The following is a 16,431-nucleotide window of genomic DNA, read 5'->3' as shown; positions in this document are numbered from 1 at the left end:
ACAACGTCTCTGATCCTGTTTTGGAAAATCAGAGAGAGACACATCCACTGAAAAGGCGCATTTGACAAAGAGACTGTAAACTAAACTCCAGTTCTTGCCTTGTTCTCCTGGAAATCATAGTCAATGGAGTACTGCAGCTTCCCGAGCTTTTCTTTCTCCTTCACTTCTTCCTCTTTCTCATCCCCAGTCAGCCCAGGTTCAACATCATCTTCTTCATCATCATCATCCTGTGGTTTCTGCAAAGACAGAAGGAGGGGCAAGTGGCAAAAGAAGAAGTGAGAGGGCGGCTCTGCAGTGGCGGCTGTGCTCAACACCAAGCCTCGGGCATCAGCAGTCGGGTTAGTCACAGCACCTACCTGACACTTACCCCTGCTCGCCCCGTTGTGACTAATGCAATCTGTTCATCCATGACCACGGTTGCAACCTGACTTGATTTCACTATTCCTTGGGTGACACCATTTGCTATTTTCTCTTTTTTTTCCTTCATCAGCATTAGATGTAGTGTGTTTAAATCTGCTAAAATCACTAGCAGGGTTTGTCGCCTGAACCACAAAATGTTGTAGAAATGTAAATTTATCAAAACACTATGTGCAAAGAGAGACAAGGAGTGAGAAAAGGAGAAAAAACAACAGAATAAAAACAGTCAGAACACAGGGGTGTGCAGTGAAAACACCTTACAGCACATTAATGAAATCTATTACAACAGCCATGCAATAATCTGCCTTTTTGATTATAAAAACATTACCGAGACTTCATTTCTGGGAACTGGCTGTCAGACTAATATCACTCACTAGCTGCCATTGATTAGGGTATTACAGGGTGTGGACAAAACAATAAGCATGTGATAACAAATGGGAAACTTGCAGGGAGGTGCATTGAAATTACACAGGCGGCTACACAAATTCAAATTATGACTCATCCTAAATGAGTCCACAAAGTCTGAAAAGTCGTGACAGCATATCCCACAGAGAGGAAAGCTGACTAAAGCAAAGACGAGCTTCAGTTACAAATAAACAGACTGCAGGATATTAGGGAAAATATTTTCGCAAAAGCACCACAAAGCACACGTAAAAGCTTTTCACTAGTCTAACGTTTTATGCCGAGCCAGAGCTGTGCACTGTGCCACATTGGGAGATCTTCTTGTTATTTTGTCCACCTCCATGTACAGTATATTCACAGAACGAGCTGTTACAAGAAGCAGAACATCCTCACTGAGAGGAACTGAAGGAGAGAGCTGCGAGGAGTAGACTGATCAAACCACTGACGCAGTGATTTCCTGAAAAGCTCTCAAACGTACTAAACATCTTCTGATGCCACATGCTGTGCTAGCTGAACGTGAAAGCTGATGGGCAAACAGGTTCACAATTTATCTCCTCCTGAAGCCTCCTTAGTGTTTACACTGCTATTGCTTAAACGCTGTAGCTGCTATTGTTGCACTATGGGCTGATTATTGGAACTGAATTGCTAAAAAATTTCACAATTTATTCCCGACAGAGTCAAGATATTTGCAGCTGATATTCTAATGGGAACTATTGTGCTGGAACAAAATTCAACAGTTTAGTGACAGGCTGCTGATATAATCAGAGCGTGATGAAAAATAAATAAATCAAGTCCTATGTTATCGTCCATGTCGCTCTACATCACACTCAGGTACCCGTCAACACTCTTCCTCTTTAGAGGCAGTCATGACTAATCAAGTGAAGGAAATTTGCTACAAAATGAACATTAAAGTACTTTAATTTGTGATACTGTATGAAGCTAGATTACAGCTCAGCATGGCCTACTTTCCTATTGCTGTCTTCTTGAAAAAACACTGATGTCTTCTTATGACTTGAGGGTCCAGCTACTCACTGATGAGCTGGAAGAGGAACAGGGCACACACACAGATAACACACACTATCGCTCACACTGCACACCATGTACTGTTTACTGTAATGGTTGATGCAGTACATTTACACAGTCACACACATGCAGGCTCCTGGCTCTCATGCATGCTTAAAAAGTCCCTCTCGCTCGTACACTCTCTCTCTCACACACACACACACACACACACACACACACACACACACCTCCTCATATGTGGCATTCTTTATCTGTATTGTGTTAAATGCTGTTCATCCAAGCATGCCAGGCCACACAATGCAGGATCAAAGTTTCTTACTGATGGCATATGTCAATGTTACCTTATCATTTCTGAAGGATGGTAGATGTTCCACTTGTTTTTTAAAAACCTTTATAGCAAATTTTTGTCAGGCCCAAAAATTTCTGTACATTGTGTTGTGAGTTCATGCTACACAGAGAATTTCAAGTTGCTCTCAAACGTCCAGTGTGGGTTCACAGATAAGGACATGGTACGTCTGAATGAATGCCCTCCGGTCAACTGTATGAGGTGAACTGTGAGCTCAGCACGGAGCTTTTATCAAATCCGAAATCTGTAAGGCAGTCATCTTTGACTTTGTACTGAAATCCGGCCTTTGCAGTTGACTGTAAAAGGTGGCAAACATTCTGGCGCACCATTTTTCCTCAGTGAGACCCAAGTGCTTCAGGGAGCAAGGAGGGCATCAATGACTGTCTCCTAGTTTGTCAGCAGTATGGGTCATCCAGGAAAGTTACTCTCAAGTCAAGTTGTGGCCATTCAATGGTACCTACTGCAAGGGCATATGCTGGCATTTGTCCAGAGACACAAACAACTTTATCTGAACACAGAGCGTGTTTGCACATTAGGGATACGGCATGTGAATTTCAAGCATCTCTGGAGAGGAAATCGTTTGTATAATGTCAGTTTTTGGTGGCGTCAGACAGTTGATGCCTGTCATAGTGGAAACATGCTCCAAGCTCTCAGTAAGGTAAAGTTTGAGCTACTCTTTCACAAATACCCAGCTTACCCCTTGCACATGCATGTTAGTGATCACTAGTGAGTTGCTGAGTGCACTCATCATTCAAAGGCTCAACCATAGGTTGAGTTTCATGTTCATTTCAAACCATAGACACTTTAACAAGTCTTTCTTCTGTTGTTTCTGCCAAAATTGCAATCTCTGGATAATCAAGACATAGCAGTTGGTGCGGCATATCAGTTCAGTGGATTATGCGAAGCAGCTTAATTGCTCCCATTGATTCCTCAAGCACCCGCAGCACCTAAAGCTTGCAAAAAACTAAGAAAGCCATAGCACTCATTGTCATCATCACTGCAATCCAACCCCTGCAAGACCCAGCCCGCCCTCACCACCACTCCCCCCACCCCCCCACCCACACTGCCCTGGTCTGTGCTTACACAGAGCGGCCAGAGAGGGGGGCCGCGTGCTATCAGACCTACCGTAGGCAGAGAAGTCCACCACAGTCAAGATACACGGAGCACACATAAGACACAAAGCAGGAAGGAGGAGAGCAGAGACAAAGGAAGAGATTGAACTCACAGCAGACACCAAAGAAGGGTAATCACAGCAAATGCAGTCAGCTACACTGTACGATTTGGGAAAAATGACAGATAGAGGCGCTTCCTCATTAGCACAATCATATCTTATGCAGCAGGGCCATTGGATTTTAAAATAGCTCCAGTGTTAGATGTGCTCTTATTGTACTTATTGTCAAATTATCAATTGTCTGTGTGTGCGTGCATGTGTGTGTGTGTGTGTGTGTGTGTGTGTGTGTGTGTGTGTGTGTGAAAACAATAATTATAGACCCGAAACAACAGCACTGTGCTAACTGCTGCTTTTCACAATTACTCTTTAATGACAATGGTTGAGCTGAACAGATAAGAGTCCTGTCATTTTCCACTCAAACAAAGCACAAGTGAAAAGAAGAGCAACAATAACATGTATGACAAATAAAGCACATTACAAAAGAAGGAGAAACATAAAAAAGAATCATGGTGGGTAAAGAAAGAATAATTAACACCTGTAGAGAGGACACTTGACTGGGTTAGAAAGGCATCAAACAGTGAAACAGCCTGTGTCAGTGATATGTAAACTGATACTTAGCAAACAGGAAACTCACTGACTAAAATAAAAGCATGTTGTCGTTATAAGCCATCAGCTGTGCTAAAGTTATCACTGCATCCACGCCGTCTCTCTATTCCAGTGCTAAGTTATACTGAAAGCCCCACAGGCACCTCGTGCAGTTAAACATACCTCTCCCCCTTTCAGGTTCTTCATTCCCATGTCACCCTTTCCCTTTTTGCCCTTCTTGTTCTTCTTCTTCTTGCAACAACATTTCTTGATGATGCAGAAGCAGCATGTTAGAATGAGTAACGCAGCGACCACAGCAATTGCGATGATAGCCCAGGATGGCACTGAGAAGAAACAGACCAAAATATAGACATCCACACATCCACATGTTACAAGAGAAGAAACAAATCCTTTGACATTTGACCAACCAATGATTTAGACTGCTTCATGTCATGTCCTGGGCCAAATATATTTAGTAAGAGGTGCTAGGTTAGCAATTAGATTGGATGAAAATTAGATTTCTCTGCCATTAGAAGGGCAGCCAGTGATCAATACTAAATAAAGACATTATGAGGCTGGTGATGCCTGCAGCAAAAGAGAAAATCTAATTCCAAAATCACTGCTTCAAGTCAATCAGAGATGGTTGATCGGAATAGGTTTGGGTTTTGTCTGACACTCACGTGGGATCTTGTCGATTTCATTCAGGAACTTGTTTTTGATCTCGTCAAAAGCATCATTCTTGTTGACTGGTTCGGTGGAGTTGTCAGTGGACACTAATGCGACAGGGGCTGGAGTCACTGTCAAGGCACTGGCTCCCGTTGGCTTAGCGGCGACCATAGGCGTTGTCTGATGCTTGAACAAGTTCCACTTCATCATTTAGGCTGCACGCACAGTCCCTATAGAAAAAGCATGTAAAACACTGTCATTAAAAAAGGCCGGTGCTCTGATAAATCTATCCGCTCATTAGCGGGTTGTTTTCCACGTGCACACATTTGAGCTGTGTGGCTCCACACTGTCAAAATTCACAGGCAGATATGGACAGTTGCTCATTAAAGGATTGACAAAGAAAGATGACACAGCCCAAAACGATCCACATATAAATGTGATAACACCCAAGTTTGACGTTTAAAATAATACATTGAGTTAACAGAAAACAATCAAAACAGGGGATGATTGATGGTCTATTTTCAAAATGCCACTCTCCGCTACACTACACTCACTAGGCTGCTCGAAAACCGAGCAGATAAAAATTCAACTGGCACTTATCTAAAAACTATGTAAATAATCAAAAAGATCAGAAGGTGGCTGTTGCTCAGGTTGTAGAGAGGCTCAGCTGCTGTATGACTGGGGGTTGGATCTTTGGCTCCTTTGTCCACGTGATTAAGTGTCAGATCATGAGGCAAAACACTGAATCCCAAATTGCTCTCGGCAGCTATGGAATAAAAAAAACTTAACTTTAATTTATAACACAAAATAATCCCCAAATGTCCTGTGAATCAAGGAAAGGTTACCAGTTGTAAAATCAAAAAACCTGCTTTGTAAACCTGCACTTGGGATCAAAAATGGGATCAAAACCTACCAGTGTTTCTACCAGAGGAACAAACACAATTAGACACACAAACTGCAACTGTTTTTTCTAGATTCTTCTAGCAAAGTTCAATGGATACAAATGCTAGTTTGGTAATAGAGCTTGTTGTCATCTGTGACATGACAAAATAGAAATTGGGCATTCTTCAACAAGATGTTTAAAAAAACAAAAACAAACCATAATTATTCCTTTTATTTGAATGAAACATTTAATGATGAAATTATACCTAGAAGCAGAGAAATGAATGTTTCTGTGTGGGTTTTCTCCAGAGTTAAACCTTGGAAAAAGAAAAAAATAACATGATCTGTAAACAAAGCTTTTCCTCCAGCAATGAATCAATGTTTGCTGTCACCAGCACTAGTTACATGTAAATTGTATTTCAAATTAAACTATTTTCTATATCATGTATTCTATAAGGACAGTGCTTGTAAAAACAACATGAAGACACTGATCCATTGAAGATACTCATGGGCAGAAGCAGCTGAAAGACAATCACGAATACCGCAGCATAATCACTCCTACTACTATTTAAATAATCAGTTAGACAGTGCTGGTTTCTCAACTGGGCCCAGACACGGGTTGGTGAGCTGTTCAGGGTGGAGCCTGCCTCCAGTCCCCCATGACTGGACCCAGGAGATGATTAATAACACTACATTGAAAATCACATAGTACATTGATACACTTTTAATCTACTGAACAAATACTAGTCATGGTGTTTTTGAAAGTTATAATGACGTTATTTTTTGTAACTGGGCCAGCAACTGGACCCTTTTGCTTTATAACACTGCAACCATTTCGAGAGGAAGTTCAAAAAATGTATCATATAAAACAATTCATTATAGTAGTCTACACTACAGTCTGCCATTTTACAGCTTTCCTAACATATTTCACACAGTTCTGAGGTCAGTGGTCAATGATTTCAAACCCGATACCGACAATATTTATGAGAAATAACCATCAATTCTCAATTTATCACACCTTTGTTTTGTCTGAACGCTGCTCTGTACTTAAGCCAACAGCGCCTGACAAAGAGAGGTGTTTAGCTGTAAATGAAAAAAATGAACAAGCGCAGGCCATTATCCTCTGATGTTTCCACAGACCAAACCAATGCTCAATCAGAGCTTGTATCGGTTCCAGAAATCACAGTGTGACAAGTGCAGCTGAAAGCAGCCTGAGAGTGATGAGTGATCAGGCAAGACCTGGATTCAGAAAGCAGAGAAAGATGACGGGCACAATAAGAGCAGGCTTCAGCAGTTGATTTTGTTACTGTGATATAGGCGAAAACAGAGGTGTTTCTGATTCCACGAGTGCCAAGCTTGTGCCAGAGATTTTGTCTCTATTTATCGCCACCTATAAATTATTCAAATTGAGGCTGACAGTGGGAAGGATGGGCTTATATTATTCAGGGCGCAGCACTAGTCTACCTTATACATCTTAAAATATACGCTTAAAATAACTTGTGCTGCTGTTATGTAGGCTGCTGTAACAAATACTTCATGAGACTGGAATTGAACTACTACACATATATAGTTGTTGAGAAAAGTGAAGAATGATAACTGTTCAGAATAATTTCCATCCTTCACACAGTTAAAAGTGAATACGTTGCTTTAAAATAGCAATTACAGGGTCATGTCACTTTCTCCACTCTGTATAATATAGTCATATAAGATACTGTGACAATGTTAAAAGGATCCACTTGTACCTGAGGGTTATGTGCGTTTTATCCTGTTTGTCCCTCACATCAGGCAAAGGCAGACCAATTAAATCAACACTCATGGATATGTGCTCAAGCATTTTGTCTCCTTCACTTTGAGGGCGACAGTGAGGATGGACAGGGAGGACAAACACTTTACAGAGTAGACTTTTGAGAGTGCTCTCTCACGACAAACCAGCTGTATCATGCCTTGAACTTCGTGTCAAACTGAATAATTGCATACTGAATGACAAGACGGTTACATTGACTTTTTGAAATACAACTGAAACAAAACTCGAGTGCAACATTGTTACCATGCTCACAATGACCATACTAACATGCCAATGTTGCAGGATGGGAACATCTGCTAATTACTGTGGCTAAGTAGAGCAGTCGTCCACCAATCATGGGGCGGTGTGTTCGATTCCCCCCTTGTTCGATTGCTCCTCCTCTGACATGTTGAAGTGTCTTCGAGTGAGGCAAAGAACCCCATCGTAGCTGTCTTAGTGTAGGCCAACTGCATAGCAGCTCCCCCATCAGTGTGTGAGTGTGTGTAATTGTGAGTGTGAATTGGTGAATGAGAAGCAGCATAAAGCGCTTTGGGTACCAATAAAGGAGAAAAGTGCTATATAATTGCAGACTACTTACCATTAATTTTAATGTCATTTTGTAGGCATTTGGTCATAAACCAAAGTACTTTTGGCCTGATCATGGCATCGAAGGAAAAAGTTAACATAATTATCACAACTTATCCTGAGGGAATATGAATTTCTGTAGCACATTTAATGGCAAACTGTCCAATAACTATAAAGACATTTCACCCATTTCACAAACTTTAACTTCATGCTGGAACAGACAAACTTTCCACGACATTTTCATGGCATCTCATTGAAAAACCAATTAGGAATAAATCAAAGGGACCTAAACTAATGAATACAACAGACAGATCAATTTGTATAAAGGCTGTGCTACGTTATTTTTTAACTAAGAGAAATAAAACTGCATTCTTGGTGAGGTTGGTGGTTCAGCAAGAGACCTTACTTGCACTTTGCTTGTTGCCCCCACTGTGATGCCCTTGAGCAAAACTCTTAACCTCCATCTGCTCTAACAGAGCTGCATAGTGGCTAATAGATCCGACTGTACTGAGCAACGATAAAGTGAGAATCTGTGTAACTATGTGGGTGTGAAGCAGGGCACTGCTAAAAGAAGAGCATTCGTGCTCAGGAAGACCTTAACTTTAGGAATTTTAGACATTTGTGGTTGTTCTTAACTCCATCTCACAGTGTTTGTCTCATGTCTTTAGCTTCTGAGTCATCGCAATTAGTTAAAACAAAATGCTTTCGTTCCACAGGCCACAGCAGTGCAGCTATGGGCTCAACAGGACCCTTATCACTAAAAACACTACTCTGTGATAGATTGGGATCAAGTACTTTTATCATTACTACAAACAAACAGGGTAGTAATTTTCAGTTTTACTGGAAATCAGCTGTGGTACATGAAGGTTAAACATGCCTCTTACACTCTACCAGCTGAAACATGTAAAGGCAGATATTTGTAAAAATCACAAATGTGGGCTTTGGGGAGAAATCCGTGGAGACTGGGAGAGATCGGGCCTGTTTGATTTCATGTAATTATGTTTTTCAGACTTCAAATGGATGAGACAACTAATTTTGCTTATGTGGTAGGCATAAACATACTGTACATTATATGTAAAGGATCCCTCATTTACACACTCAAATATGCATACGGCCTTATCACAAACCCTCCATTCTACTATAAAAGTATCTCACTGGAAAACGTGGCTGTAAAAATGTCACCGTGTGTTCTGATGTAAATTTGTGTGATGACCCACTGACCACATAGTGTGACATCGTCCATAGTGATGGGAAACCCCAGCCTGCAGCTCTGTGTGTGTGTGTGTGTGTGTGTGGGGCGCGAGTTGGTATTAAAGGCTTTTTAGCACCCAGGTCAAAACAACCTAAGGAAAGTGAGCTAAAGCCAGGCAGCTATTTCATTACACAATAAAAAGTACCCTGAACAGCAACTAATTAGAAATCTACAGCCTAACAAGCCAAGTCCTCTGTTTTCTTTTGCCCCAACAACATGCCCCTCTACCAATTTACACAGCTGTGTAAATTTAAATTTTATGCCATATTTTTAATTAAATGCAAAAGTGGGTTTAAAACCTACAAACATCTTGACAATCACTTGAACAAAATGGCTTCTGTAAATGGAGAGAAAACTGGTTATGTGGCCATGTGACTGCAGCTCGGGGCACCAGTCAGGAGCAGTGGGGCGGCAAATTAAGTATTGAATGTTAGGCACAATGATTCAAAGAGAAACAACAGCAATGGCTTCTCGGTAGTCACAGACCGCCTGATGACCAGGGTCCTTGAAGATACAAAGCAATTTGAATAATGTGACCTCAATTAAGTCCTTCAGTGCCTACTGAGGCCCCTGCCATCTGTGACATAACAGGTTACGTGTGGATGGGTGGAGTGTTTGGCCTCCAGCTGAGCTAGCTGTGCATCCTGTACAGCCTCATTTCCTTTGAGCCTCCCAAATGTGAAGAAGATGGGTTGTGTTCCTGTAAAAATGTACAAGAAGTAGTAGAAAGAAATTTGATCATTTTAAATTTAGGCCAACGCACTTTTTTTGCAAAGTACTATCTCTTTCTGAGAAGTTGCAAGTGTTCAAATTTAGTATTCATACTTTTCATGCTGAGTAACTCTTTCATCTGAATCTCACTGAGCTATTTTAGATGCGAGCCAAGTTGCATGAGACATCATTTCAACGGTAATTGTTCAAAGGCAACACACACGTCTTGAATTTATGATAAACACACTTGAGGAAACAAGAAGAGAATATTGGCTCAGCTACCGCTGAGTCACAGCTGACCTCGGATTTGTCTGGACTCAATTTCAGATGAAAATGTGCACTGGAACATTTAGAGAAAAGGGGCATAGTATTGTATTAGATCCATCAGACAGAGCATTACTGTAGTCAGAAGGCTGAGCTGAGATGGTGGAGTTGTTTCAATTAGAGTTAATGTGCAGCTTTGTTCCTGAACTCCTGCTAATCTATGGTAATTCACCCCTGCTGAAATGGACATGGGGTTCCTGCAGTCATAAGGGTCTTATTTTGGTTAAGTTTTAATAGGATTATGGGGAGGACACCACATTGCTTCTTATTTACCACTGAAGGATGAGATACTGTGTGGAACTTGGCCTGAGCTGAACCTGAGAAAATATTCTATTGTATACGCAGAATAATTCATTGTTATGATAGAGAAGAAGCAGCAGTTGTTATTGTGACTATTATTCATTAAATGAGCTCATTACTGGTAAAACTTGTACAAAAGGCTTTGGTTCTCAACTATAATGCTAATCAAAAATATTGAGCTCAGATATGCCACTACACCACAATCACATTTACTTTTTATAGCTGCTTCTGGTCGCACTATACTCGTACAAAAATGCATTTAGTTTTAAACCAGATTGCATAAAAATTTATCTTCATCACCATAAAGTAATTTAAGAGTCCTACAGATAAACATATTTCAGCTGGCATGCAAACTCAGATAAATGCTAAATGTGTGGCAGGTTTCTGCAAGGTAGGCTGCTGGAGTTACAAAAACCCTTTCCCCCCCTTTTTTTTTTTTTGTTTCATGGCAAAGAGCCAAGAGACTAACAAAAGCTCTGGCAAAACCAAAAGCACAGCATATGGTGCAGAACATGTACTGGAGCCAGATTCTGAAACTTATGACCATTTAATTACCGAGTCTCCTGTGACAATACATTGATGTGAGTGTGCCAAGCATCTGTGAGGTGGCATATTTTAACTTTTCTCAATGATTAAAACATTAAACTTCTCTGGATAACAAGGCACTGTCTCCAATGTTTCTGTTTAAGGTGTGCGAATGACCGCTCAGCTGAATTTTTGCCAGAAAATAAGAGGTGGCCTACAGTTAATGGGCGCTTAGGTTTTTTTTGTTTTTTCCTTTGTTCAGCACCATGTCAATAAACTGTACTCTGCACCAGCAACTGACACTGTGAATGACATTTACACAATCACTCAGTGACTAATCTGCGACACAGTCAACAAAACTGCTGCTGGAATTGACCAGGACGGGACATCAGACCCCTGTGTTTATCCTCAGGGCTGCACAAATGCTGCAAATGAAAACACAAACAATACAAGCATCCACAAGAAAAGACAGCGACAATTACACCTTTATGTCAACAGAGTGCAAGTGCATCAGGAAATCCTGCTGATCTGAGGGCAGTGATAAGATAAGGATGTGAAAAAGGCTGCCTTGCACATAATCTCACAGAAGAGAATTAGCGAAAAAGCTTCTTTCTCATTTAGCTCATTGTGCACTGGCCCAAAAGGGCGGCCTGGAGAGGCTCATTTACAATCCTGCTTGTGTTCATAAAACAATGCTTATTCTCACCTGCAGCTGAATGTGACTCAGCTATTATCAGGAGGGCTCCTTGAAAAGGAAGTGGGAGGCGCTGAGGTTTGAATGCTGAACCCGAAACTGCAGGGATCATTTAGAGCCAGCTGCCATACATCCTCCCTCTCCCTCTCCCCCTCAGCCCAGCCCCTTTCCCTGTCCCCTGATAGGTCGATTAATCATTCTGTCACAGAGATAGTGACCCAATCTGCATGAAAGGCTGTGTGGTGAAAATATGAGCGGGGAGAGGGCTTCTGTGGCACTGCAAACAGGCCTCTGAAATTCTTGGTTTTAACGAGGAAAATATGCAGGAGCGAAAGTAGGAAACCTCTTTCCAAATAAGACAATCAGCGACTGCACATTTTGTGAAATATGCTTATGCTTCAGTTTTTGGCAGAGCTATATGAGAAGATTGATGCTAATCTGTGTCTTAAGTTTTTTTCATTGAATATTATGCCACAGAAGCGAGCAGCTAGCTCAGTTATGGAGCTCATTAAACAAGAAGCCGAAGGAACACTTTTCAGCATTTCAGTTATTCCAGTGTAATAATTACAGACATTTACCAATATTTGTCAAATCTGCAAATGTCCCCTTAAATTGAATTTTCATTCTTAATTTATATTGGCTATAGACTGATTATTGAGCAAAAGGAACAGTGTAAAAATGTCATTTAGGGCTCCGTGAGCTGTCATAGTCATTTTCTACTATTTTCCAGTTCGATTATCATTGATAAATAAAATTACTCAGTAGGAAACACAGGGAAGACGTAGCTCTAGTCAACACAAAACACTTCTAAAGCTAATGAAAATATTTCATTTAATTTTGTATTTGTTCAAATACCAAGATGTAAAAAGACAAATCTGGGTTTTATAGGTGGCTGGCAGCTACACAGAGCCAAAAAAAAAAAAATAGTCTGGCACATAAACCCATGTTTAATGACCAATTGTTGCTATTACTCAGCAGAATAACCTGGCTGCTGCTTGTACTGTAGCTTCACATTTCCTGCACAGACATGTATTTTCCAAAAAACTATTCCTTTAATTACTGACTCTATGTGTAACTTTATAATATGCATAAACTCAAAGGTTTGCTATAAAAGTGTAGGCGTTACACAAATCATCTCCAGTATGATGACACTCACTGAAAGTCTTTTCGCTCATTCTGCAGAGCAAAGTGTAACCGTGCTCGCTCTCTCTAACCGTCGTAAATCCTTTCGTCCAAAATTGGGCTAAAGAACGAGTGAAAAACTGCTGATAAAATGCTGCTGGAAACCTCACAACCAAAATCTGCATGTTTTTCTTCCAGTAAAGATTATAGAGTGGTGAAAATGCCCCATCAGCCCAGCAGGAAGCTGTGACTGGTGACAGCATCTGACCATTTAACACTGAAACTCTGTGCCATCGTCTGCCAGCAACACACTATCACTCGGGCTGGGGCCAGGACTGAAGAGGCTTGGCTGTCACCTGGAGAGAGAAGCTAACAGCAGCTGAGCCATGTGTCAGAGAAGAAATCACTGACTCATTCTCAGGGTCTAGTTTTTTCTTGTTAAATAGTTTAAAATATAAACAGAGAGTGAACATTTCCGCCTAGTTACAGTAAGTAGCTGGAAAACACGGGTGATGTGGGTGCAAGAGGGCACACCCACTCAAGCAACACAGAATAAGCCTCGTCGCTTTCTCTTCTTCTTTGAGCAGTTCCTGTATTTGGGCACCAGCTGCCTCCTTGGAGTGAGCCAACAGTAAAAAGAAATACGACTGGTAAACTTCAAAGCATCCTCTCATTTTTCTGGTTATGTATGAGAGACTGTGAGAGTATTTCTCAGTGTGAGAGCCACTGGGAGCGGCAGCCTGAGGTACAGGCTTAATGAGCATGCCTGAATGTTTTAGAGCCTTACAAGAAAAAAAAATAAAAAAATCCAGAGCATGCTCAGTATCAAATAGTCTCTAGCACTCTGGATATCGGAAGAGTAAACATGGATGCAGGTAAAATATACACCCAGCTGTGTATACATACCCTATTATGCAACACATTCTTCACAATGTGTTTGTTTACTATGCTTCTGAAATCTGAGTCCTCACATAGCCACTACAAATGCAAGCCATTGACATTGTCTCTGATAATTACGCCAGACTCTCTGGGGAAAGAATAAATCTGGATTACATTTCAATATGTTTCTCCAGGATAATAAGCCAGAGAAGAAGAAGTAACTCTTTTTGTGCACAACGTTGGAAATTGAGTTTTATTTGCCTTTGTCTGAGAGGTTCACATTGAGCTAAAATCCTTGGGCTCTCAACAACACTTCAAAAATTAATACTCCAGCTATTTATAGCTGGTGTGTTGTGACGAAGTTGAGTTCAGTTTTGTTTTTCCAAACTCTGCTCTGCTGGTAATGGGCCTGTTGCAGATATGCAAGAGTAAGCATCTGGCACCAGGAGGTTCAAGCAGCCCAAGATAGGTTTTGTCCTTGGTACTGTCACCTCTGTGCTGCCTGAGCTATATGTCCCATGAGAGACAGCAGAAAAAGCATCCTGCAGCACTTTATAAAATCCCTACCCCTCTACTCTCTATACACCTCAGCACAACTGTCAGCCTCTGTCTGCTCAGTCTCAAGAGATAAATAGCATTGTGTCAGTACAGTAGTGTGCTGTTTCTTGGCTCTCACTGTTGAGGAAGGTTGTGAAAGATGCTGGTGTAGCTGAAAGGGGTAAGCACAGCATCTGCCAGCAGGGTAGCCTCCTGGACACTCTCCAGGAATGAGGTACTACACTAATCAGGCACACTAAATGAAGCACGATCAGTGAGAAGATGCTGGATACAGAGCTGCACACCCTCTCATTAATATTCACACAAAACATAACAGATTCCACATAGACTCTGTGAGGTCCATACGTAGAACACGAAGCAGATCAGAGTATGTTCAGTATTTCCTTTCCCAAGGCTTATGAATTAGCTCTGAGTAAAGTTTGGAACACAGGCACCAGGAAGTAACACGCACACAGCACCTACGATACATTATGACAAGACACACAGAAAGAAGGTCGGATGCAGCCTCTTACAGTAAAAACCACAGCCTCAAATGTCCATTACTGTATTCGAAATTCCTTAAAGGAAATGTTCAAGCGATGCTCAGATAAGAGTTGAAATGGACCCTTACCAGTACTACCGTAATTCCGTAATCCTGTTCTCCACAACAGGCTAACCCATTCACCAAGGAGGCACTTAGGGTTAATGTAACAAAGCTGTAATAACGTCCCTCGACTGCTCTCCCATCAGCACCACAAACTGCAGTCCTCTTCGCACTGTTTCCACTGCAGCAGTACTTGTTCTCCCATACACACACACACACACACACACACGCTCACTCATTCTCTCTGTGACTACCCCCACCTCTGTTTCACTCAATCCCCTCCTCCTTTCCTTCTCTACACTCTTTCTATGTATTTCACTGAAAGGATTCCCCCCTCCCCTCCTTTCACCTCTCGCTCTACCCCTGGCTGTCTCTCCATCTTCCATCTCTCCCTGCACTCCAGCTCTCACTGCTCGGCCGGCTGATTTGCGATGCTGCTCACAAGGTGCTGTATGCAGCAATCTGTGCCCCAGTGCAACACATAAGGGCAATCCAAAAGCAGCCATATGTTCTACTGTCCGACCAGCACCCACACCCTTGTTGAAGCAGCACTGCTGCTCTGGGACTCCACAGAGCTGTGATATGCTCCTTTGCTTACAAGGTTGCAGCGACTTGAAAAAAAAAATAGTGTCTGTAAATAAAAAAAAGTGACACATGGTAGATGAGACCTTTAGATAATAGGACAAAGACAAGCCTGTCATTTGCTGTGTGCTTACTGCAGCAGTTATCTGCTGCTAAGTGTGTTTCTCTCTCGCTGTCTTTATCTATTTATCTGAATATATTTCTCTGCACATGCACCACTCCCACTATTATCAAGGAAGATTTTAATCCTCTTCAACAGTGTGATTATTTAGGGGCTTTACATCACAGAGTGGATAAATTATATACTGTATATAGAGAGTTTCATGATATGACAAACATTTTGCTCTGCTTTACATAGTAGCCTTAGGGAGCTTAATAAAAAGGATCCTGTCATTAAAATCACCAAAAATGAAAACAAATTTACAGTAGTAAGATGTAAACTGATCCCCCCAGACCCCTTAGCTCACACAGCATATTCCTGTCTACAGTAAATCGTCTTGTTTAATGACATGATGTGACGCACTCTTTCACTTAACACCAACACTGTACCAGACAGTCTGGAGCCCTTTGGGTATTACTGTGTCACCGAGAATTATCATTGTCCCCTAAGTGAATCAGCCTCCATATTGGCCAGCAATGAGCACTTGAACCAGAAATCAATAAAGGCTCAATCAGTAAAATTGGAAGGGAGAGACACAGAGAAACGGATATGGCTTTTTGTAATTTCAAAACATACAACTGGAGAGAGATGAATACAATTTGTTCCCTGTCTGTGGTAATACCATTTCTTACTGTTGAGTTCAGGCTAATGTATGGGTAGTGGCTTTGAATTTGAAATGATTTGGTAATTACAGGGGAGGTGAGGCTGTCTTGTTATATTAGCTATTAGCTATTATCCTTACTGGCCCCAAATCCTGCAAAAAGACCAACAAGGTGTTTGTCCTATTTTCAGCACTTCTCTCCTCTTACCACTGTGTGTAGTCAAGATTTAAATCTTTAAAAACTGGTCACAAATACTATTGTTTCATTTCTGAAAAGGCT

The 16,431-nt window shown here is 41.3% G+C and overlaps 1 protein-coding gene across 9 annotated transcripts in view; it reads right to left on the bottom strand.

Moving 5' to 3' along the window:
- LOC137139051 (synaptotagmin-2-like) overlaps positions 1–16,431 on the bottom strand; it is a 72,047-nt gene that overhangs the window by 23,431 nt on the left and 32,185 nt on the right. For 6 of the 9 annotated variants that reach the window (XR_010916260.1, XM_067525740.1, XM_067525737.1 and 3 more), the window contains 3 exons: positions 4,625–4,840; positions 4,128–4,288; positions 99–236 (listed from right to left, as the gene is read on the bottom strand). Coding sequence is in view for 8 of the 9 variants with exons in the window: in XM_067525740.1 (XP_067381841.1) it covers positions 99–236; positions 4,128–4,288; positions 4,625–4,820 (495 nt within the window). In the remaining variant the exon portion in view is untranslated. Of the gene's footprint in view, positions 1–98; positions 237–4,127; positions 4,289–4,624; positions 4,841–5,758; positions 5,810–14,835; positions 15,021–16,431 lie in introns of those variants that run through there. The other 3 variants (XM_067525741.1, XM_067525743.1, XM_067525745.1) reach the window with 3 other exon arrangements.

The sequence above is a fragment of the Channa argus genome, chromosome 13 (assembly GCF_033026475.1).
Source record: "Channa argus isolate prfri chromosome 13, Channa argus male v1.0, whole genome shotgun sequence".
NCBI lineage: Eukaryota > Metazoa > Chordata > Actinopteri > Anabantiformes > Channidae > Channa > Channa argus.
Note: the sequence above shows the minus strand (reverse complement) of the source record. Positions and strands in the feature narration are given on the sequence as shown.